The following is a 23214-nucleotide window of genomic DNA, read 5'->3' as shown; positions in this document are numbered from 1 at the left end:
TCTCTGTCTTCCCCACCTCTCTCCATTTCAACAACAAATATAATTACAACACTAAAACAACAAGGGCAGCAAAAGAGAATAAATAAATAAATAAATTTAAAAAAAAAAAAAAACCATCACAGAGCCTGACCACATCCTAAGAAGGAAAGCCACACACACACACACCAAGGCTCTTGTGCAGTGCACAGCCTGTGGAAGCATCCGCAGAAGCCCTGGCCTACAATCTGGGCTCACCTGCCTCCCTGGTGTAGTCTCCATCCCAGACCCCAGATCGGAATGCTCTAGACAACCCTGACCTTCTCGCTTCCCATTTTATAGAAAGAACTCCTTCCCTCTGGGCTGGTTTTCTTTCACCAGCAATAGACACTGCGAGGGAGTGTGAGGAGGTGGGAAGACAGGACTTCATGGGTTTGTTGTTGTTGTTGTTGTTGTTCCTGGAGGACATTTTTTCCCTTTTGTTGCCATTCTGTGTTGTTGTTACTGTTGTTGTTGTTGTTGTTGGATAGGACAGAGAGAGAGAGGAGGGAAAGACAGAGAGAGGGAGAGAAAGACAGACACCTACAGACCAGCTTCAGGGCTTGCAAAGAAGTGACTCCCCTGCAGGTGGGGAGCCAGGGGCTCCAACCGGAATCCCCACGCCAGTCCTTGCGCCTTGCGCCAGCAGCTGCGCTACAGCCCGGCCCCTTTGGGCTTCATGGGTTCTAACTAGATGAGCACCTAGCAAGCCAAGAAAGAGCCAGTGGAGGAAACAGCCAGGTTACAGAACAGGTCCTGGAGGAAATGCACCCAGCTGGGAGAAGGCTGTACCCTTTGGACTTCCAAAGCCTCGCTTTCCTCTTTGTGCAGTGGGTACCTCTGTGGGCTGCTGGGAGGGGCTAGAAAACACTGCACTACTGGCAGCAGTCGAAATGAGGAAAGAGGGAGTCGGGCTGTAGCGCAGCGGGTTAAGCGCAGGTGGCGCAAAGCACCAGCATATGGATCCCAGTTCGAGCGCCCTGCAGGGGGGTGACTTCACAAGCAGTGAAGCAGCTCTGTAGGTGTCTGTGTTTTTCTCCCCGTCTCTCTCTGCCTTCCCCCTCCCCTCTCCATTTCTTTGTGTCCTATTCAACAACGAATACAACAATAAAACAAGGGCAACAAAGGAGAATAAATAATTTTCTTTTTTTTTTTTTTTAGTGAGGAAACAGGGAGTCAGGCGGTAGTGCAGCGGGTTAAGTGCAGGTGGTGCAAAGCACAAGGACCCGCATAAGAATCCCGGTTCGAGCCCCCAGCTCCCCACCTGCAGGGGCTCGGCTTCACAAGTGGTGAAGCAGGTCTGCAGGTGTCTTTTTCTGTCCCCGTCTTCCTCTCCTCTCTCCATTTCTCTGTGCTATCCAACAACAACAACAATAAAAACAACAAAGGCAACAAAAGGGAATAAATAAATATTTTTAAATTTTTTTTTTAAAAAATGAGGAAAGGACCTATATGCCTAGCATCAGATGATTTTCTAAAGAAATTATGGGATGGGCAGGGGTAGATAGCTTAATGGTTATGCAAACAGACTGTTAGGCCTTCGAAATCCAATCCCCTGCACCACCATAAGCCAGAACTGATTTTTGCTCTGTTAAAAAGAAAAAAGAAGAAGTTATGGGATATATACTCCATGGATTACTACGCTGCAATCAAAAAAGATGATAGGGTGTCCTTGGGGACAAAATGAATGGAACCGAAGGCGATGACACTTAGAGAAGCAAGCAGAGAGAGGGGAGACAGCCGGACGGTTTCACTCACGCGGAATGCAGAGATCTGATACACAGGAACTTGAAACAAACAAACAAGCTGAAGCAAACAGTTTCTGAGACTTTGTGAGAACTGCGGTAGTTATCTTCCGAAGGCGGGAGGTGAGAGGTGGAAACAAAGAACTTTGGTGGCTTCAGGTGTCAGGTGTCATGTAGAGCTGTACCCTGTCATCTGACAGTCTTGTAACCCACTATGAATCACAAATTAAAAAAAAAAAAAAAAAGCCAAAAACTGGGGGCCAGACAGTGGAGCACCTGGTTAAGTACACACACACACACACACACACACACACACACACACACCCCGCAATGCACAAGGACCTGAGTTCAAGCCCCTGGTCCCCACCTGCAGGGGGAAATCTTTGAGTGGTGAACCAGGACTTCAGGTGTCTCTGTCTCTCTCGCTCTTTCTCTCCCTCGCCCCTCTCAGTTTATCTCTTTCTGTAGCCAGTAATAAATAAAATAAAAAATTAAAATACCAAAAACTGATAAATAAGTGGCAGTCCAATGTTCCTAACAGCCCTGGGAAAATTCCATGAAAAAATTATCCTGCATAAAACACGTATCTCATGTCACCATCCCCCTGCATCTGTATTATTAGGATCTTTATATTTAATGGCAAAAGAGGATGGGGGGGTAGATTGTTATGTGGAAAACAGAGAAATGTTACACATGTATAAACTACTGTATTTACTGTCAACTGTAAGCCACTAATAGTCCAATTAAGAAAAAAAAAAAAAGGGGAGTTGGGCGGTAGCATAGCGGGTTAAGCGCATGTGGCGCAAAGCACGACAACAGTGTAAGGATCCCAGTTCGAGCCCCCAGCTCCCCACCTGCAGGGGAGTCACTTCACAAACAGTGAAGCAGGTCTGCAGGTGTCTATCTTTCTCTCCCCCTCTGTCTTCCCCTCCTCTCTCCATTTCTCTCTGTCCTATCCAACAATGAAGACATCAATAACAACAACAACAATAATTACAATAAAAAGGGCAACAAAAAGGGGAAATAAATAAATAAAATAAAATTTTTTAAAAAAAGGGAGTCGGGCAGTAGTGCAGCGGGTTAAGCGCATGTGGCATGAAGCGCAAGGACCAGCATAAGGATCCCAGTTCAATCCCCTGGCTCCCCATCTGCAGGGGGGGTCGCATCACAGGAGGTGAAGCAGGTCTGCAGGTGTCTGTCTTTCTCTCCCCCCTCTGTCCTCCCCTCCTCTCTCCATTTCTCTCTGTCCTATCCAACAACTACGATGACATCAATAACAACAACAATTATAACTACAACAATAAAACAAGGTCAACAAAAGGGATTAAATAAATGAATAAATATTTTTAAAAGAAAAAGAAAAAAATACTTTTTATTTAAGACTCACTAGTTCAGGTGACTAAGATCTTTTCTTAGTCATTGGTTTAAATTATTGTTTTGTGTTCAGCTTATTCGTAAAATATGCTTAATCTACGCTGTAATAAACATGTTTTGGTGGGGAGAAAGTTATGGGAGTTAAAGTAAGTGACTGAACACTACTCCGCTATCAAAAAGAGGAGATCATCTCATTCGGGACAAGAATGGAAGGAAGTGGAGGTAACTGCACAGTGAAATTAGAGGCTACCAAAGGATTGTTTTACTCTAGATGATCTAAACCAACACCCCCAAGTGGCCCCAGAAGCCCCCAGGCCAGAGCAGGCCCAGGCAGCCCTGAGCAGAAACAGCTGCACCTTGGAGGGAGGGAGGGAGGGAGGGAGCCTGGAATTAAATGGGAGGCAGGTGTGCTTGGCCTGGGCTGGGTACTCCCCTCTGGTCACACGGGCAGCAAGCACCAGCCTCAGGGCGTCTGTGCACATGCAGGAATGGGGTGGGGGGATGAGGAGTCACAGCTGGAGCAGCTGAGAACCATGGTGCCATCACTGCTGTCAGCTGTGGCACTTCAGCACCAGGCAGCTGAGAGAACCCACAAAGGCCCCGTCTGGTCCTCTCCCTGCCCTAGTGCACACGTGCTTAGACACACACACACACACACACACACACACACACACACACACACACAGTCTCCATCTAGCCAGAATATTGATGCCTGCCTTTCTGACAGATTATAATGGCAAATATTTTTTTGGTTTTGTTTTTTACCAGAGCACTACTCAGCTCTGGTTTATGGTGGTGCAGGGACTGAACCTGGGACTTTGGAGCCTCAGGCATGAGAGTCTCTTTGCATAACCATTATGCTATCTACCCTCCACCTAATGGCAAGTTGTGGTGAGAATGAATCCCACAGCAAGTAAGAGAGGATAGTTTACAAAGGCTGACTTATTATCTCCTGGAGCAAATCACAGACAAAAATGTTAACAAGCCTTTTACTTCTTTCATTTTGAGGTTGCTGAGTGGCACGTGTGTTAACCAAGCAGGCGAACCCAGATTAAAATCCTCCAGTCCTCACTCGAAGGGGGAATGCTTCACAACCGGTAAAGCTGTGTTGCAGGTGTCTCTCTTTTTTCCTCTCTCTCTCCCACTTTCTATCTCCTTTTTTAAATATTTTTAAAGTATTTTAGTTATTTTATTTTTGAGAGAGATGCAGAGAGAGAAAGACACAGAGAAACACCAGAGCACTGCACAGCTCTGGCTTATTGTGGTGGTGGGGAGGGGGGTATTGAGCCTGGGACTTCAGAGCCTCAGGCATGAGAGTCTCTTTGCATAACTATTATGTCTCTGAAATATTTTTAAAGAGACAGATAAATTGAGAGGGAAGAAAGCAGGGGGGGGGGGTCGGGCGGTGGCGCAGTGGGTTAAGCGCACGTGGCGCAAAGCGCAGGGACCGGAGTAATGATCCTGGTTCGAGCCCCCGGCTCCCCACGTGCAGGGGAGTCACTTCACGGGCGGTGAAGCAGGTCTGCAGGTGTCTGTCTTTCTCTCCCCCTCTCTCTCTGTCTTCCCCTCCTCTCTCCATTTCTCTCTGTCCTATCCAACAACAAAGCAATGTCAACAATGGCAATAATAACCGCAACGAGGCTGCAACAACTAGGGCAACAAAAAGGGGGAAAAATGGCCTCCAGGAGCGGTGGATTCATGGTGCAGGCACCGAGCCCAGCAATAACCCTGGAGGGAAAAAAAAAAAAAAAAGAAAGCCGAGAGAAACCTGCAGCACTACTTCACTACTCATGAAGCTCCTCACCCTCCAGACGGGGACCTGGCATTTGAAGCCAGGTCCTTGAACACTGTGACATTAGCTCTGCTAATATGTTGCCACCTGGCCTCTCTGCCTTTACTTAAGGAGAGAGAGTGTGTGTGTGTGTGTGTGTGTGTCACCGAGAATGGTGGACTCATTGCGCAGGCACTGAGCCCCAGCAATAACCCTGGTGGCAAAAATTAAAACAAAATATTGAATGACAGGTAGCCAGTGCATCACTCTAAGTGTGATGCCAGGAATGAAACTCAAGACCTTACGGAATTCAATGATTTACCCACAGCGCCACAAGCAAGTCCTCTTTTTTTTTTTTTAACTGATTTATTTATCTATCTGTTAAGAGAAATAAGCATTGGGGACAGTTGGTGGTGCACCTGTTTGAACGTATATGTTACTTTGTGCAAATACCCGGGTTCAAGCCCCCGGCCCCCACCTGCAGGGGGAAAGCTTCACGAATGGTCTTTCTCTGTCTCTCTTCTTCTCTATCTCCTGTTCCCTCTCAATTTCTGGCTGTCTCTATCCAACAAATAATGATAATTTAAAAAAGAAAATAAAGAGAAAGCTGGACATTGAACCACATCATCCGGTCCCCTCCTCTGCTCATCGATGAGCCTCATCCAGGTCACATGCCACTTTGCAGAAAGGCTAGGAACAAAGCCAGTCACCGGCCCTCCAACATGCCCACACTGCAGACTCTAAGCCCCAGAGGCAGGAGCTCAGGTTCCAGGACCCTCTGCATTTGGCCAGATCTGAACAGTCTTAGAACCTTAGAGAGAAAACACATACACACACACATGCACCTCCTGGTCCCCAAACAGGCCTGGGGGGTAAAATTCCTGCCCCTCATGCAAAGATCCTTTCCAAGGGTCTCAAGCCACCTGGGCCTGCCTGCTGCCTCTCCTGTTTCCTATGTGCTGCCAACAAAGGAACAAGGCTGGGGGGTACTGGGGAGGTAGGGGATCCCTAGAGGCCTGCCCCCAGCAGAACCCCATTCCAAGGGACACGTAGTAAAATCCCCCAGACACCCCGAGCCCTAGCATCACTGGAAGCCCTGTCCCCACTCTGGCTGTGGTTCCGCTGCGAGGAACAGACCAAGCAGGTGGCCTTCCTGGCCCAAACAGCTCTGCAGGCTGCCCCAGTGCAGAGAGAGCCATAGTGCTCACCACAAGCCCAGGCAGAAGCAGCTACACTTAACCAGAACTGGAGCAGGCAGCCACTCTGGGCTCGCCAAGGACACGTAGGACAACAAAGGCGCCAGGGTCCCCAGACACTGGACTGGACCCAGTTCAGGGGTTAAGAGCATAGGACTTGCATGCCTGAGGATCCAGGTACAATCCCCAACACCACTTTATGACAGAGATGAGCACTGCTCTGGTATTGGCTCCTCTCTCTCTCTCTCAGAATAAATAAATACATCTAAGTTCTGGCTTCTGGTGGTACTAGAGACTGAACCTGGAACCTCAGAGCCTCAGGCATGAAATTTTTTGTTAATCCTATTTATTTATTTATTTTTGGATAGAGACATCATAATGTACAAGGACCTGGGTTCAAGCCCCTGGTCTCCACCTGCAAGGGGAAAGTTTCACGAGTGGTGAAGCAGGGCTGCAGGTATCTCTCTGCCTCTCTCACTTTCTATCTTCCCCTCCCCTCTCAATTTCTGTCTCTATCCAATATAAATAAATAAATAAATAAAATAAATAAGATTTTAGGAAAGGAAAATACTTTCATGCCCAAGGCATGAGATGACAGTGAACAAGGGAGGTTATCATCCTTGTAGTTTTCTGTGGGGAACAGAAACGTTTTCCATAACAACTATACTGTCTTCTTGATCACATTTTTTAAATTATATTTTTATTTATTGGATATAGACAGCCATAAATCAAGAGGGAAGGAGATGACAGGGTGAGAGACAGAGAGACACCTGCAGCACAAAGTTTTCTCCCTGCTGGTGGGGACCAGGGTCTTGAACCAGTGGTCCTGGGGATTGAACTTGAGACCTCAGACATGACTGTCTTTTTGCATAACCACAATGCTATCTCTCTGGCTCTCTCTTCCTTTTTCTTTTCTTTTTTTTTTCTTTTTCTTACCAGAACATGTTTAGTTCTGGCTTATGGTGGTGTGGGGGATTGAACGTGGGATGTCGGAGCCTCAGGTATGAGAGTCTGTTTGCATAACCATATGCTATTTACCCTCCACCCTTCCTTTTTCTTTTTTTTAATATTTTATTTATTTATTATTGGATAGAAACAGATAAATTGAGATGAGAGGGGGAGATAGAGAGGGGAAGAGGCAGAGACACCTGCAACCCTGCTTCACCACTTGTGGAGCTTTCCCCCTGCAGGTGGGGACCAGGGGCTTGAACCTGGGTCCTTGTGCACTGTAATGTGTGTGCTTAACAAGGTGTGCCACCACCTGGCTGCCCTCTCCTCCTTTTTTTCTTTTAATATTTATTTATTTATTGTTGCCCTTGTTGTTTTTATTGTTGTTGTAGCTATTGTTGTTGATGTTATCATTGTTGGACAGAACAGAGAGAAATGGAGAGAGGAGGGGAAGACAGAGAAGGAGAGAAAAAGATAGACACCTGCAGACCTGTGTCACCGCCTGTGAAGCGACTCCCCTGCAGGTGGGGAGCCGGGGGCTCGAACCGGGACCCTTATAGGGATCCTTGCGCTTTGCGCCACGTGCGCTTAACCTGCTGCGCTACCGCCTGACTCCTTTTCTATCCTCCTTCCTTTATCTCTTTCTTTCTTCTTTTCTGTCTCATTTCTTTCATTTGACAGGACAGAGAGAAATTGAAAGGAGAGGTGATAGAGAGAGAGAGACAGCAACCCTTCTTCACTGCTTGTGAAGTTTCCCTCCTGCAGGTGGGGACCGAGAGCTTGAACCTAGGTCTTTGCCCATGGTAATGTTTGGTCAGTCAGGTATGCCACCACCAGCCCAAGTTTTTTGTTTTGTTTTAATATGTCAGGGAATTAACTCAGGGCCATGCACATGTGTACCACCACCAAGAAGAGTCCAAAGACCAAATTACTTCTCATTTTTTAATTGTGTAAGAGAGAAAAACAGAGAGAGAGAGAGAAAGTGACATCACGGCACTGCCTCCACCACGCACAGAGCTCCCTTGGTATTGTAGTTGGCACTCTCGTGTGATGCCAAGACTAAACCAGAGCCTCACACTTGGTAAGGTGCACTCTACCAAGTGAGCTGTCTGCTGCACCCGAGAGCCTTGCACTTATCTAGGCTGCTGGCACCATTTTTAAAAATTTTTTAATTAATATTTATTTATTTATTCCTTTTTGTTGCCCTTGTTGTTTTCTTGTTGTAGTTCTTATTGTGGTTGTTACTGATGCCATCATTGTTGGACAGGGCAGAGAGAAATGGAGAGAGGAAGGGAAGACAGAGAGGGGGAGGGAAAGATAGACACCTGCAGACCTGCTTCACCGCCTGTGAAGCGACTCCCCTGCAGGCGGGGAGCCGGGGGCTCCAACCGGGATCCTTATGCCGGTCCTTGCATTTTGTGCCACGTGCGCTTAACCCGCTGCACTACCGACCGACTCCCTGATGTCACCATTTTTATTCCCAGGGCTGAAGGTGTATCAGCGGTAGAACAAGCATAGCCTCCACATGCATTCGAGGCCTGATGCAGGGGGCTGGACACAGCACAAAACAGTGGTTGTTTTGTGGGTTTGTTTGTTTATTGCCACCACTATGAATCCACTGTTCCTGGCAGTCACTTTTCCTTTTTTTTTTTTTTTTTTTCATTTGATAGGACAGAGAGAAACTGAGAGGGAAGGGGATATAGAGAGGGAGAGAGTGGGAGTCAGGCAATAGCGCAGTGGGTTAAGTGCATGTGGCACGAAGCGCAAGGACCGAAGCAAGGATCCTGGTTCAAGCTTCTAGGTCCCCACCCACAGGGGGGTCGCTTCACAAGCAGTGACGCAGGTCTGCAGGTGTCTATCTTTCTCTCCCCCACCCCCATCTTCCCTCCTCTCTCAATTTCTCTCTGTCCTGTCCAACAACATCAACAGCAATGATAACAATAATGGCAACAACAAGGGCAACAAAAAAGGGCAACAAAAAAAATGGGGGGAAAATGGCCTCTGGGAGCAGTGGATTTGTGGTGCAGGCACCAAGCCCCAGCGATAACCCTGGAGGCAAAAGAAAAAAAAGAGGGAGTCGGGTTGTAGCACAGCGGGTTAAGTGCAGGTGGCACTAAGCTCAAGGACCGGCGTCAGGATCCCGGTTCGAGCCCCCGGCTCCCCACCTGCAGACAGGTCCCTTCACAGGCGGTGAAGCAGGTCTGCAGGTGTCTGTCTTTCTCTCCCCCTCTCTGTCTTCCCCTCCTCTCTCCATTTCTCTCTGTCCTATCCAACAACAACAAAATCAATAATAACTACAATAATAAAACAACAAGGGCAACAAAAGGGAGTAAATAAAATAAAATAAAAAGAAAAAAAGAGAGAGACAGACACCAGCAGACCTCCTTCAACTGCTCATGGAGCAACACCCTGCAGGGGGAAAACAGGGTCTCAAAGCCAGGTCCTTGCATATGGTAATAGGTGCACTTAACCAGGTACACCAGCACCCAGCCAGCCTCTTAGATGTTCTCAGAAGGTTCTCGAACTCTCCAAGGCTAGGAAATCTTCAGGCTGTGGGGCTGTGAGTGAAATTCCGCACTTACACAGTCATCACCCTCACACCACACTGGAGCTGTGCGTTGGGCTCTGCTGCTGACTTTTGGCAGGTATGAGGTAGTGAGAGGAACAGGCTGCTTGCTTAGGAGCCAGCACCAACTTGGGGAAGGACTGGGCTGGCATGTACCAAGGCAGAGAAGCAAAGGGTCAAGTTCTCAAGAGAGAAACTAGGGGTTAAGTTCTCAAGCTGTATAAAAAGAACTACATCAATATGACAACCCACTGCCTGGTTCTGGGGCTCATATCAGCCTTTAGAGAGGGGGTGCTGGGGACCAGACAGAACAAGCTCTCTTCAACCCCTGACCCAGACAGGAGGCTAGAGCAGGCATCCCCGGATGCCACCAGTCCTGCTTAGGGCCTGCTGCTGGCTACTGCGCTGCTCCCAGAAGACAGGACCCCCCCCCCCTCGCCCACCTTCCCCGACCCCCAGGCAGGTATTCTCATCTCTCTTTTCTTTCAGCTCCTCCTGTTCTGCACTTGCTTTCTACTGGTGCCTGTACACAGTCTGGCATGCCTTTGGGGTCCAGGACGCAGTGGGAAGGCCACCAAACCAGACATCACAAGGCCTGTGTTATGGCTGAGTCAACTGTGTGACTTTGAAGAAGTCCAACTCGTCAGAACAGGGTCTCATTTACTCCACCTGAAAAGCTGACTTTGGGGAAAAACATTAAGGGCTCAGACATATTCAGATTCACTCTCCCAAGCCAACTTTTTTTTATTATATTTATTTATTTTCCCTTTTGTTGCCCTTGTTGTTATTGATGTTGTCATTACTGGATAGGACAGGGAGAAATGGAGAGAGATGGGGAAGACAGAGAGAGGGAGAGAAAGACAGACACCTGCAGACCTGCTTTACTGCCTGTGAAGCAACTCCCCTGCAGGTGGAGAGCCGGGGGCTCGAACCAAGATCCTTATGCAGGTCCTTGTGCTTTGCGCCACGTGCGCTTGACCACTGCACTACCACCCGACTCCCAACTTTTTAATTTATTTTTTAAAATTGGCAGGTAACCTAGAGTGGGTTGAATTGTTACATGGAAAACTGAGAAATGTTACACATGTAGAAACTACTGTATTTTACTGTTGACTGTAAGCCATTCATCCCCCCCCCATAAAGGAAAAAATTGACAGATAAGCCATAGCTTAAGAGCTTCCCCCAGTTCTGTGATGCTTTCATGTGATGCCAGGGCTCTGACTAAGATGCTACGCAAGGCTAGGCTTGTGCCCCAGGTGGTGAGCTATGGACCATCCCAGAGACTTCCTCTGTTGGCCACTGACCCATTCATTTATTCTAATGTTAACCAGTGTCAGCTCTGGGTTCTGGGCACAGCCGTGAGCATGACCGGAGCTCCTTGCTTTAATGACACTAGTCTGTCAGAAGGAGGGGGAAGTCCTGCCTTGCCCTGTGGTACCCATGCTGCCAGCCCAGCCACCAAAGCAGGCATCGCCATCATGCTTGGGACCCAGCAGAACCCTTTTCACCAGTTAAGCCCTCTCCGGCTTTCAGGGATTGTTTGCTTGTTTGTTTTTAAGGCATCCCCTTTCTCCTGGGAAGGCCTCTAACACTTCACACCCTTCGGGTCAGAGGTTTCTTTTCCATTATCTTTCCAAAAATATTTTACTCGTTTCAAAATACTAAAGGACTGGGGAGGTGGCTCAACTGCAAATGCGTGTCTGAGGTGCTCTCTCATTACGCTTCTGCCCTGAAGCTAGGGGTCTTATGCGTGCTCAATTTCATCTGACCTAGGAGGATTTTTTTTTTTTTGCCTCCAGGTTTTATTGATGGGGCTTAGTGCCAGAACTACTAATCCACCATTCCAGTGGCCTTTTTTTTTCTTTTCTATTTTATTCGATAGGACAGAGAAAAACTGAGAGGGGGTGGGGCAGAGAGGGATTAAAAGACACCTGCAGACCTGCTTCACCACTTGTGAAGTGTCCCTGCAGCAGGTAGGAAGCAGAGGCTCCACCCCAGGCCCTTGCACATAGTGCTGTGTGTGATTAACCAGATGCACCACCACCTGACCCCCTGGACGCTTCTCTCTCTCTCTCTTTTTTCCCTTTTATTTATATATATTTTTATTGCCACAAGGGTTAACACTGGAGATCAGTTTGGGCACTTTGAATCCACCATTCTTGGGAGCCACTTTTCTTTTTTCATTTGATAAAATACAGAAACTGATAGGAGATAGGGAGGTAGGGAGAGATAGGGAGAGACACGTGCAGACCTGCTTCACCGCTCCTGAAGCCTCCCCCCTGCAGGTGGGAATCGGACGCTCAAACCGCGTCCTTACTCGTGGTAACATATGAGTTCAACTGAATGTACCACTGCCCGGACTCTGGGATGCTTTCTTTTGCATTCCAATAGATAGAAAGATAGAAAGACAACACAGCATTTGCTCTACCCTAAAGAAATCTTTCAAGCAATTATCAAACTGTGGCACTGAATATGTCAAATTGCATTCACTCCAGCTCTGAATGAGACACTGGGGGGGGGGTAAGGGGTCTCTGACACACACACACACACACACACACACACACACACACACACGCGCGCGCGCGCGCGCGCGCACGCGCACACACGGCAGGTCCAGGGCTGGCAGGCTTTCTGGTCCAGCCCTTCCCCAAGTCTGAGCAACAGTTGAGAGCGCTGGGCCTGTGCGAGGATGTATAATTCAGCAGGGAAACTCTCCGGAGCGCCTAGCGGGCGGAACCTGGCTGGCTGCTGGGCAGCTCGGCCTTGGTCACTGCACCCAGCTGCGCCTAGAGGAGGAGCGACAGGGCTGACCCAGGGCGCGAAAGGCTAGGTCCCGCGTGGCCCTTGGGGCAGCCCCTGTGGCCATGCCAACCTCCGTCCTCGGGGAGTCCCACTCCCAGGCCCAGGGCGGGCCGGGCCAGGCTGGGCCACCAGGTCACCTGTTCCCGGTCCCGGCGCTGCGCTCCTAGACTGAGCCCCGCGGCCGCCCGGGCCGGCTCCCCGGCCTGGACACGCCCCTCTCAGATCCACCAATCAGCGTCCGGAGCGCAGCCCGGGCCGCGGAGGGGGCTTGGCCGGCAGCCAATGAGCGCCGGGGCGCCAGGCGCGGGTCCGCCCCCTCCCGAGCAGCCGCGGCGCGCAGCCCCCGCGCCCCGCGCCCGGCGCCCGCCGCCCCCGGCCTCGCGCCGCCCGGGCTTCGGCTCCGCCTCCGTCCGGGGCGCGGGCGGCGCGAGGCTGGGGGCGGGGAGCGCGGGGCGCGATAAAAGGCGGCGCGGCCCCACCCCGCGGCGGCCGGCGGGCAGGCTCGGCGTCCCTTCCTGCGGCCCGCGCCGGCGGCGGGGAGGGGCGCGGCCCATGGAGGCGTTCCCCTGGGCGCCCCGCTCACCCCGCCGCGCCCGCGCCCCCGGCCCCGCGCACCCGCCGCCCTTCAGCTCGTGGAACGACTACCTGGGGCTCGCCACGCTCATCACCAAGGCGGTGGACGGCGGCACCCCCCGCTCCTCGTCGCCGTCGCCTTGCTGCTCCCCGCACGCCGGGGCCGGGCCGGGGGCGCTGGAACCGCCCGACGACGATGACGATGACGACAACGAGCCGGGCCCGCGGGGCCGCTGCCTGGAGCTGTGCGCCGCGCCCGCCGGGGCCGCGCTGCTGCCGGAACGATTTGCAGAGCTGAGCCCGTTCCCCGGCCGCGCCGCCGCCGTGCTGCTGGGCTGCGCCCCCGGCCCCGGCCCCGGCCCCGCCGCCGCCGCAGCCGCCGCCAACCCCGGCTCGGAGGAGGCGCCACCGCGCGACGAGCGCGCCCCGGCCTGGACGCCCGAGCCCCGGCTGCACGCCGCCGCCGCCTCCGGGCAGGCCTCCCGGCTGCTCAAGACGCCCGAGCTGCAGGTGTGCGTGTTCTGCCGGAACAACAGGGAGGCCGTGGCGCTCTACACCACGCACATCCTCAAGGGGCCCGACGGGCGCGTGCTGTGCCCGGTCCTGCGGCGCTACACGTGCCCCCTGTGCGGCGCCAGCGGCGACAACGCGCACACCATCAAGTACTGCCCGCTGTCCAAGGCGGGCAAGAAGCTGCGCTGAAGCCGCACTTGGGGTGTCGCCTGGGCGGGTGGAGGGGTCCCAGCCGAGCCGGCGGAGCGCGACCCTGCGGGGCCGGGCGGGGCGCTCAGGTCGCGGTCGGTCCCGCTCGGGTTTGGCACAACCCAGCGGCGAGGCCCGGGGATTGCAGCCCGGCGACCTGGAGGCGCCGGGGTGGAGGGGGGGTGTTCGGCCGCCCCTCATTTTACAGACACGCATCACTTGATGAAATTGTCGCAGCCTAACCCTGGACGTTTCGTGTTCTGAATGGAGGCACTTTGTTAGCTCTAGAATATTTTTGTAGACACCTCTGGACTGGATTTGCAAAGCCGGCAGATTTTTAATGCCATGTTGCCATTTTTTTTTCCCCCTCCTTGAAGCAATTGTGATTTCTCAGTTGTCCTTAGATCGGCTATTCCAGTCGCAAGGGGAGCCACCCCACCCCAGCATCACCGTTTTGGAGACGTGGAAGCTGAGCGAACTTTGCGATGTTAATTTGGGTGGCGCTCCCGCCGGCGGCTCGTCTCTGTCTTCGCCGAGGTGCAGGCGCGCGGTCTATGTAACAGGTAGAATGCAGGTCCTCATTCTTTTATGTACCGGGTCTTTTATTACTGAATTCTAGCCAACTAGCTTTTTTCACATTTAAACATTGTGCCAAGTTATAGTGTATACTTGAAATGGTGCTGTTTAAGAAACCTGTGTATTTATACAGTGAATAGTATATGAATTCATTAATCTTCCCTAGAATCCACTATTTGGCTTTTTGTCTGTACATGACCTCGTTTAAAATCGTGGCATCTTAAGATGGAAAGGAAGGGGGTACAGGCACTGTGACCCCGAGTGGTCAACTCTGGGGTTTAAGGTTCAAGGAAACCGCTCTGGCTGTTGGCTCTGGGAACTAAGCAAGGAAGCCCATGAGTTCTGGAAGGTTTCCACCTGGACTGTGTCTGGCTTTAGGCATCCGTGCTTCTCACACCAAAACAAGCACTAAGGAAAGTAAATGTGGGAGATTAGAGAATAGCAACAGGACTTGCTCGTCTGTTTTGGAAAAGCCAGTCCCCCCCCCCCCTCCAGTTGGGGCTGTGGTAGAGTTTTGTATATATGAGCTGGGGTTCAGTCCTTGGCACATCCAAATTAAGCCACACTGTACGTGCAAGCAACTCTTCTGAACCATTGTCCTAGCGCACCCCGGCGAAAAATTTATCAAGATTCTAGAATGAGAATTTAGCTAGAGGTTAAGACTGCATTAAGATTCCACAGCTGATTGTTCCAGCTAGACTGGAACCCCACCGAAGCTGTAGTAACTATGAGCAGCTGTGAAGCTTCCTGACCACAGGCAGGTTCCTGCGGGTGGGAGGGCTGGGGCAAACAGGCATTAAATCAACCTACTCCTTTAACCTGATACTTTAACCAACCACTTGCAACATTAAATCTAGGGTAAAACACCCACCTCCTCCTATTCCAGCACTATAGAACTTTGGGTTTGACTTGGCTGGGACTTTTACTCAATTCCATCTGCCCTGCTAGAAATAGAGATGCCAGTTTAGTTTTGCTCTGGGTCTGATGTTTTAGGTTAATGTGAATCCGAGTGACCTCTCCAAGACTTAGGGTAGACTGCAGAGTGGTTATGTAGACTCATGCTCCAGATTGGAGCACCAGCGCCTCATAAGCCCAGAGTTTAGCCATACTCTTGACAAAAACAAAACAAAACAAAAAAACACTAAGTACATTCTTGACAGAGAATTAGGCAGACCAATTTATCAACTTGGCTCAGTCCTTGTATTGTCTCCACTCTTGTAGGGAGGTCAAGCATTCACACCAAACCATGTTATTTTTTAGACTTATTATGAAAGATGTATAGTACATGTGCTTAGTTTCCAGATCTCCGCTTTTTAACTGATGGAAAGGGGCAGGAAAAAACTAACATGAATTTGATCTTCTGACGCTGTTTTTAGCAGAACCAGACACTTGTTGAAAAGGGGGTTCAGGAGGCTGTCAGGAAACACATCCACACCACCAGAGAGGCCGGGCAGAAATTATACCCACATACGAAGACCTCCGGCCCACCCACCCCCCAAAGAACCTTTCTCAGGTGCTGGGAGCTCATGCACTGGGCAAAATAGCTCACTTGGATAGTGAGCTGCACCTCTGCTGCTGCCTGTGACCTAGGTTCAAACCCCTCTGTATGGAAGGAAGTTTGGTGCTTTCGCTAATGTCTCACTCTGCTTGTCTCTTTAAAAACAGAGTTCGAAGCATTAAATTTTTGTTTTTTGCCTCCAGGGTTATTGCTGGAGCTCAGTGCCTGCAATATGAAAACACTGCTCCTAGAGGCCATTTCTCCCATTTTGTCCCCCTCTTATTTTTGCCATTGCTGCTATTGTTGGATAGGACAGAGAAATAGGAGGAAAAATAAGCCATCTGCAGACCTGCTTTCACTGCTCCTGAAGCAACCCCTTCCCACCCCCACCCCCCACAGGTTGAGAGCCAGGGGCTGGAACCGGGATCCTTGCACCAGTCCGTGTGCTTTGCACTATATGTACTTAACCCACTGCGCTACCATCTGACCCCCAAATATTATTTTTTAGACATTAAGTGTACTGTTTTCTAGTACATTTACAAGCAACCTCAGAATGTGAGAACTAAACATAGAGACAATTTTAAAATACATAAAAGTGTGACAAAACTTCATATTTTGGTTTAGAGTCCTCAGCAGGCACAGACTGAGCCTCCCCTCCCTGTGCTTTACTGAGAGCCTTTTTTGACCACTCTTAATTCTCTGAATTTTAATTCCCTATAAAGTCTTTTGTGGAAGCTGCAAGTTGTGAGCTTTAATTATAATAACTTCTGCACGGATTTAAGTTGGACTGTATTACTGACATGTACTTTAAGGAAGAGGCCCGAAAGCTTTTTCTAGATTGCCCTTCATGACATTTCCTCCACAGTGGGAGTCCATCTACAGTCCTGATGTCTTGGTTATAAGTAACACACGTAGTCACTGCCATAGAAACATCTCACAGCAGGAAGAAAGTGGAGCATATGGGGGTGGTGGTGGAAGAGGTAGTATAATGGCTATGCTAAAAGACTCATGCCTGAGGCTTCAGTGGTAGCACAGCGGTTAAGCGCACGTGGTACAATGCGCAAGGACCAGCACAAGGATCCTAGTTTGAGCCCCCAGCTCCCCACCTGCAGGGGAGGTGAAACAGATTTGCAGGTGCCCCCCCCAAAAAAAAAAAAAAAAAGCATATCCAGAGGGCTCAAATGAGAGGCTCCTGGTTCAATCCAACAGCGACAGCCAGGCTTAGGAGGGTTTGATCTGGTTTAAAAAAAAAACAAAACACCTCACACATACCAGCCGCTTCCTGACAGCTGCTGTGGACCCACGATCACAACAGTGGTGTTCTTGTTTAAAACCGCAGACACCAAGGCCAGGTAGGCAGTTCGGTTTATTTTCTAAAGGTTCCGGGTTCAATTCCTGGCCTGGGCGTGGTCAGAACACTCATAGGGAGACATAGAAGAAACTGGAAACTCCAGAGGGCATTTCAGCACAGGGTGTCCCTCTGATGCCTAAGAACTTGAAGGTGGAAGCTGAAGAGAAGGCTCACAGCAGCGGCGGCAGCAGCAGCTTCTCCACGTTTCACCTCCCAGGACAAGGGAGCAATGCGTGTGGGTAAGGGTAGGTGTGCAGGTCACACAGTTCTGCTCTAGCAGCTGCCAGCAGATTTTATACGAGCTACAAACAAAAACTCCCCTCACAAAATACCTTGTTAGAAAATGACACTTCAAGCACTTTGTCACTGGGGAGCATCAAACACAACAGGCTGCACCTGGTGATGTATGTCAGCGTCCCAGCACTGCCCCCCTCTGGCCCTGAAGCTGTACAACCAGGAATCTTCAGCACTCAGAAACACAACCATAGGGATTTTTCTCACTCGGGTGAAAACCCCAAGGAGATACATCGCACACCCACAGCACACGTGTGCACACACCCCAGCTCTGAGGACAGCACTGTGCGGAAACGAGTGAGCTCCTGGAGGGCCGGAGGCGCCTCTATTAGGAAATCGCCCAGTCACACTGGCCTGCCCGACTCAGTGATCTTCGCACTGGCAAAACAAGGACAACTGTAAACTCAGCTTGGGGGGGGAGGGGGAACGGACGGGACTTTTGCCTAAAACGACAAATCAACACTAAGACAAATTCTGTAAGTATTTTATTTATCATTGAAGAAAAACCACAGCAGCAAGTTCTGTGTTGGCTTCAATAAAACCAAATAACCTTTAACACAGCTACTGCACTCCAAAATTGAAGTCAACACAGTCATTACTACAAATTACTTGTTGAAAGAATCTATCCTGAAGAGAAAGGAAATTAGGAAAAAGAATTTAAATGAGTCCTCCAAACCACACATTTATAAATATGGTCATATTTAAAATGTTTGAAAGGCATGAATTCTCCATGAACGGAAAAGCAGTTTGCTATTGGCAACAGGAAAAAAAAAAAAAAACCCTCAGCAATAGTTTACCAAATATCTTAAAATTTAAAAGTTGTAACTGTTTTGGATTCACACCTGAGCAGTACTGTTGTCATTACAAAGACTGCAAATTGCTTTATACTCACCTCAAGTAAAAGCTAAAAAGTCCCATTGTATCCAATGCTTGCGAAGCTTACCGCACTTACAGTGAACCTAAACTAGAAATTTAGTTTGAACAGCAAATACCCCAAACTACATGGAGGTAATGTCAACTGCTAATGGTGTGAATTTCAGCTCCCTGTTTTTATTAAACGATCTTCAAATACATCCCCTATAACAGAACCTTACCTTGCTGCAAATTAATTATTTCAAAATTTAAAAAAAAAGTTCTATACCAAGATACAGGTGTTACTCAGACCTGAAGGGTTCACATTTCAAATTTATTTTTTAGTTTTTTTTTTTCCTTTTTTGTAAACAAATGATTGATGAAATAATGCAACACCTTAAATTCCAGAAAAAAACAGCATGGTTTCCCAACCTTCTGCGGATATGGCGCATGATCAATCTATTACACGGGGTTAATACAAGTTCATGCTTTTGTGTTATGGTGAGACAACATTAAAGAATCCAGTTGAGACTGGTTGAAGCACAAGTGTAATAATCCTCGAATGTGGTCAGACCTAGGTAAGACACAAGTTTGAATCCATCATCTTGAGAATTAACGCCGCACTGTGGTCCACCCATCCTCATCAGTCTCGTTTTTAGTACGACGAAGAGACTCCTTCTCTTTCTCTGCTCGCCACGAGGCCTTCTCTTTGTCACCTTCTCTCTCTCTCTCCCGGTCTCTTTCTCGGTCTCGTGACAGAGCTGGGGGAGGAATGCGACGGGGGGCCTCCCGTTCCTCTGCCCGGTCATCCTTCCTGTCATCGGCACGCCTCCAAGAACTCACTAAAAGGTTGAATTCAAAGAACAAGTGTTAAGTTTGGGCTCCAGTCTACTGGTTCATACTAGTCAGACCTTCAGCAAAAAGGAATGCCACAAATTACTCATCGGTCTTTTACTAAGACAATCTCCATAAAAACTAATGTAAGCTAAGGCATTTTTTTTAAACATTTTGATAAAAGTTCTGATACAACTTCTTGAAAATACAGGTTGAGAGATACGATGCAAATGAGAAAATCATTAGCCGTGATCCAGGAGGTGGCACAGTGGATAAAGCATTGGACTCTCAACCATGAGGTCCCAAGTTCCATCCCTAGCAGCACATGTACCAGAGTGATGTCTGGTTCTTTCTCTCCTCCTAGCTTTCTCATGAATAAATTTTTTAAAAAATCTTTAGGAAAAAAAAAAAAAATCTTTAGAGAAAAAAGAAGATATTAGTTTAATCATGTCCTCACTGGAGGGGGAGAGGGGGGAAGGCCAAGATGACCTAAAAAATCCAGCTTAACAAAAACAACAACAAAAAACGAAGGACTTTTTGTTCTTGTCAAAACCATTTCAATAGCCAAGTCTTGGGAGTATTCTGATGTCTACAGCAAAAGAAATAACCTTAGAGTCAAGGTGTGCAAACATACATTAACTCAAGTGCAATGATCGCGTCAGACATACTGAAATTATTTTCTACTAATGACTGAACCATCTCGTCTCCAAAAAAAGGGTTCTTACACCTGTGTCTACCGGGACCTTACTTCAAATAACTGAAAAAGTGTTTCCTCAAGATATATTGTTTCCTCATCTAAGCAAATTTTTATATTGTCATAATCCAATTCAGTCTACTAAGTACTCTGAATTACAGATGTGCTAACTTCAGAGTAACCAATAGGTAAATGAGGGTAGTATTTCAAAAGTGAGTATTTACTGTTTCAAAAAAAAAAAAGACTACTCGTGTTCAAATTCATACGCTCAGAAAGTGCATGAGCCCAGCCCAAGATGCCGCGGCTCCCTCCACAACACTGTCTGCTGCTGTACAGAGCTCTCTACTCTACCTTCTTCCCGTTCTGATCTGAGAGGAGGGCCTCTCCGGTCTCTGTCGTCTCTTAGATCACGTCTTTCTCTCAGATCACGACGATCATCTCGACGGCGGTCGTCCCTGTCATCACGTCGACCTGAATCTCTCCAGCTAGATGCTTCCTCAGCTGGTCCTCTTCTCCAGCCACCCTCGTCCCTGAGCAGTTCAAGACAAGTGCTGTCGTTAGACTACACAGGAAACTCTGAGTGAGCGTGTCAAACCCAAACTGGCGGCTTTAGAAAACGTCAGTGTAAACTCAAGGCTTGACCTAAATGTGATGCCTCCGGGTATGCAGGGCACGTGGGCACAGCCGGATGTCTGTTGTCTCCCCACAAGTGGCTCCTTAACTGAATAAAACCAGCATGCTCCCCGGCACTAACCTCTTATCCAACGTCCAGCGGACGCCTGGCTACCATACTTAACACCGCAGATACAGCATTTTCACCCTGCAGGGAACTGTAGAACTGAGAGCAGGTGGTGGTGCACCTGGTTGAGCGCATGTTACAGTGCACAAAAACCCAGGTTCGAGCCTCACCTGCGGGGAGAAAGCTCCACAAGTGGTGAAGCAGTGCTGCCAAGTGTCTCTCCCCTGCCCTACCACTCCCTTCCCTCTCAATTCTGGCCGTCTATAAAAGATATGTTTTTAAAAAGTGGTCTGGGAGGTGGCACAGAGGCTACAGCACTGGACTTTTAAACATGAGGTCCTGAACTCAATCCCCAGCAGCACATGTACCAGAGAGATGGCTGGTTTTTACTCTCCTTTCTCATGAATAAATAAATTCTTTTTAAAGGGGGGGGGGAGTCCAGCGGTAGCGCAGCGGGTTAAGTGCACGTGGCGCAAAGCGCAAGGATGCTGGTTCGAGCCCTGGCTCCCCACCTGCAAGGGAGTCGCTTTCACAGGCGGTGAAGCAGGTCTGCAGGTGTCTATCTTTCTCTCCCCCCTCTCCATTTCTCTGTCCTATCCAACAACAAAAACAACAATAATTGCAACAATAAAACAACAAAAGGGAATAAATATTTTTTTTAAAGTTAACTAAAAAAAAAAACTTGCAAGAAAATCTTATTAAAGAAAAAGAAAGCTATAGAATTGTGCTGGTGCTGGGAGTCGGGTGGTAGCACAGCAGGTTAAGTGCACATGGTGTGAAGCGCAAGGACCGGTGTAAGGATCCCGGTTTGAGCCCCCGGTTCTCCACCTGCAGGGGAGTCGCTTCACAGGCGATGAAGTAGATCTGCAGGTGTCTCTCTTTCTCTCCCCATCTCTGTCTCCACCCCCCCTTTTCTCTCTGTCCTATCCAACAACAAACGACATCAGTTAACAACAACAACAATAAAATAAGGGCAACAAAAGGGAATATTAAAAAAAAAACTTGCACCACTAATAAAAGTAAAGGTGAAGTGGTCTGCAAAGTGGCTCTGTCAATGAAGCACTGGATTCAAGCATGAGGTCCCGAGTTCAATCACTGGTAGCACAGGTACCAGAGTGACACCTGGTTCTTCCTCTTCTCGCATCTTTCTCATATAAGACAAATATTTTAAAAATAAAAAAATTTTTAAATGAAATTAAAGGTGAAAAGATCAGTCATGTATTTAATGTACACAAACAAGAGAGTGGTCAACTTGCACGACTGACACCTCAGAGATCCCAGGTTCATTCTCAGACACCACCAGACTTGCCAGAGTTAATCTCTCTCACAAAGTCACTACCAAAAAAAAAAAAAAAAAAAAAAAAAAAAAAAAAAAAAGACAGCACAACGACTTTCATGTCTGTGACTCCAAGGTCCCAAGTTTGATCCCCAACACTACATAAACCAGAGCTGAGTAGTTCACTGATCTCTCTCTCTCTCTCTCTCTCTCTCTGCATTTCTCTCTAGTTAAAATAAAAACAAACAAATGATGTATGAGTGGTTAAACTGACCTAAATCACAGGGGGAAAGCAAAGAACTAGCAAAGATCTCTGACCAGGTTTCATCACTAAAGAATTATAAACAATTATAAACGCAACGTATAGTCATCCACATAGCTGAAGTCTCCATTTTCTCACGCTATCCAAAGAGAACAATCTGTTAGGTGATGAGGAAGGATCTTTTCAGAAGAATTAAAGTCTACAGCATGGTCCTAACAGACACATTTAAGGGAGAGTTAGAAGTAGCATCGTTTCTCCAGAATAGCAGGAAACGCACAACAGAGTTTTCTGGGGTTTTTTGTTTTTGCCTCAAGGGTTATCGCTGGGGCTTGGTGTCTGCTAGGAATCTGCTCCTCCTGGAGGCCACCCTCCCCCCATCTTATTGCCCTTATTGTTGTTCAGCAGGACAGAGAGAAATCAGAGGTGCGCCTAAGGCGCCTGCAGCTCTGTTTTACTGCTTATGAAGTGACACCCCCACTCCTGCAGGTGGGGAGCCGAGGGCTCAAATCAGGATCCTTGAGAGCCAGTCCTTGCAGTTAACCCTCTATGCTACCACCCGGCCCCCACAACAGAGTCGTTAAAAAACCCCGACTGCCACCCCACAGACAGTTTTCAAACCTGGGCCTTCTGAAGCGGTCCTCTCGATCACCATCACGATCTCTGTCCCTTTCTCTCTCTCTGTCCCTTTCTCTTTCTGGGTCCTTGTCATTCTCGTCACGATCTTGATTATCTCTCTCTTTGTCTCTATCCCATTCACGTTCTTCTGTTGATCTTGTCTCTCGAGGAGGACCCCAGCTCTCTTCTCTGGCTTTTTCTTTCTCTCTCCATCCACCTATATTAAGAAGGAAAAAACAGTAATTTCTGTTGAGAGACTCTGCAGCTCTAATTTAGGACTGTTATGGTTTTACTCACAAGAAACAGGTACTGTCTGTGTGTGTGCACAGCCTTCGGGTATCAAAAGCCTGTTCCAGTGATAAGCAGGAACTCAAGCAGAAAGCTTAAAACGTCGGGAAGATTTCTAGTATGCTAAGAACTACAGCTCTAAGCGTGACTTCATTCTTACCCTGCAACACTTTTACATTTATAACCGAAATTACCTTTTCCTCCTCCTCGCTTTGCTCCCCATCGTTTCCCTCAGCGCTCTGT

The 23214-nt window shown here is 48.6% G+C and overlaps 2 protein-coding genes across 3 annotated transcripts in view; one reads left to right on the top strand and one right to left on the bottom strand.

Annotated features, from left to right (window-relative positions):
• The first annotated feature begins 12819 nt into the window (after positions 1 to 12819).
• Positions 12820 to 14436, top strand: NANOS1 (nanos C2HC-type zinc finger 1). The gene has a single exon (XM_060170948.1). The coding sequence runs from the start codon at positions 12970 to 12972 to the stop codon at positions 13690 to 13692; it is 723 nt and encodes a 240-aa protein (XP_060026931.1). The 5' UTR covers positions 12820 to 12969; the 3' UTR covers positions 13693 to 14436.
• Positions 14437 to 17879: 3443 nt separating this feature from the next.
• EIF3A (eukaryotic translation initiation factor 3 subunit A) overlaps positions 17880 to 23214 on the bottom strand; it is a 41273-nt gene continuing 35938 nt past the window's right edge. Inside the window, exons 20-22 of one of the 2 annotated variants that reach the window (XM_007534691.3) lie at positions 22687 to 22900; positions 20143 to 20321; positions 17880 to 19105 (exon numbers count right to left, since the gene is read on the bottom strand). In XM_007534691.3, coding sequence (XP_007534753.1) covers positions 18876 to 19105; positions 20143 to 20321; positions 22687 to 22900 — 623 coding nt within the window. In that variant the 3' untranslated portion in view covers positions 17880 to 18875. The remainder of the gene's footprint in view (positions 19106 to 20142; positions 20322 to 22686; positions 22901 to 23214) is intronic. The other variant, XR_009544633.1, reaches the window with a different exon arrangement.

Source organism: Erinaceus europaeus, chromosome 14, assembly GCF_950295315.1.
Source record: "Erinaceus europaeus chromosome 14, mEriEur2.1, whole genome shotgun sequence".
In the NCBI taxonomy this organism is placed as follows: Eukaryota; Metazoa; Chordata; class Mammalia; order Eulipotyphla; family Erinaceidae; genus Erinaceus; species Erinaceus europaeus.
This window is presented reverse-complemented; position numbering and strand designations above follow the sequence as displayed.

Excerpts from the sequence above, each read along its gene's own strand:
- NANOS1 (XM_060170948.1), top strand. The coding sequence starts at position 12,970 with ATGGAGGCGTTCCCCTGGGCGCCCCGCTCACCCCGCCGCGCCCGCGCC.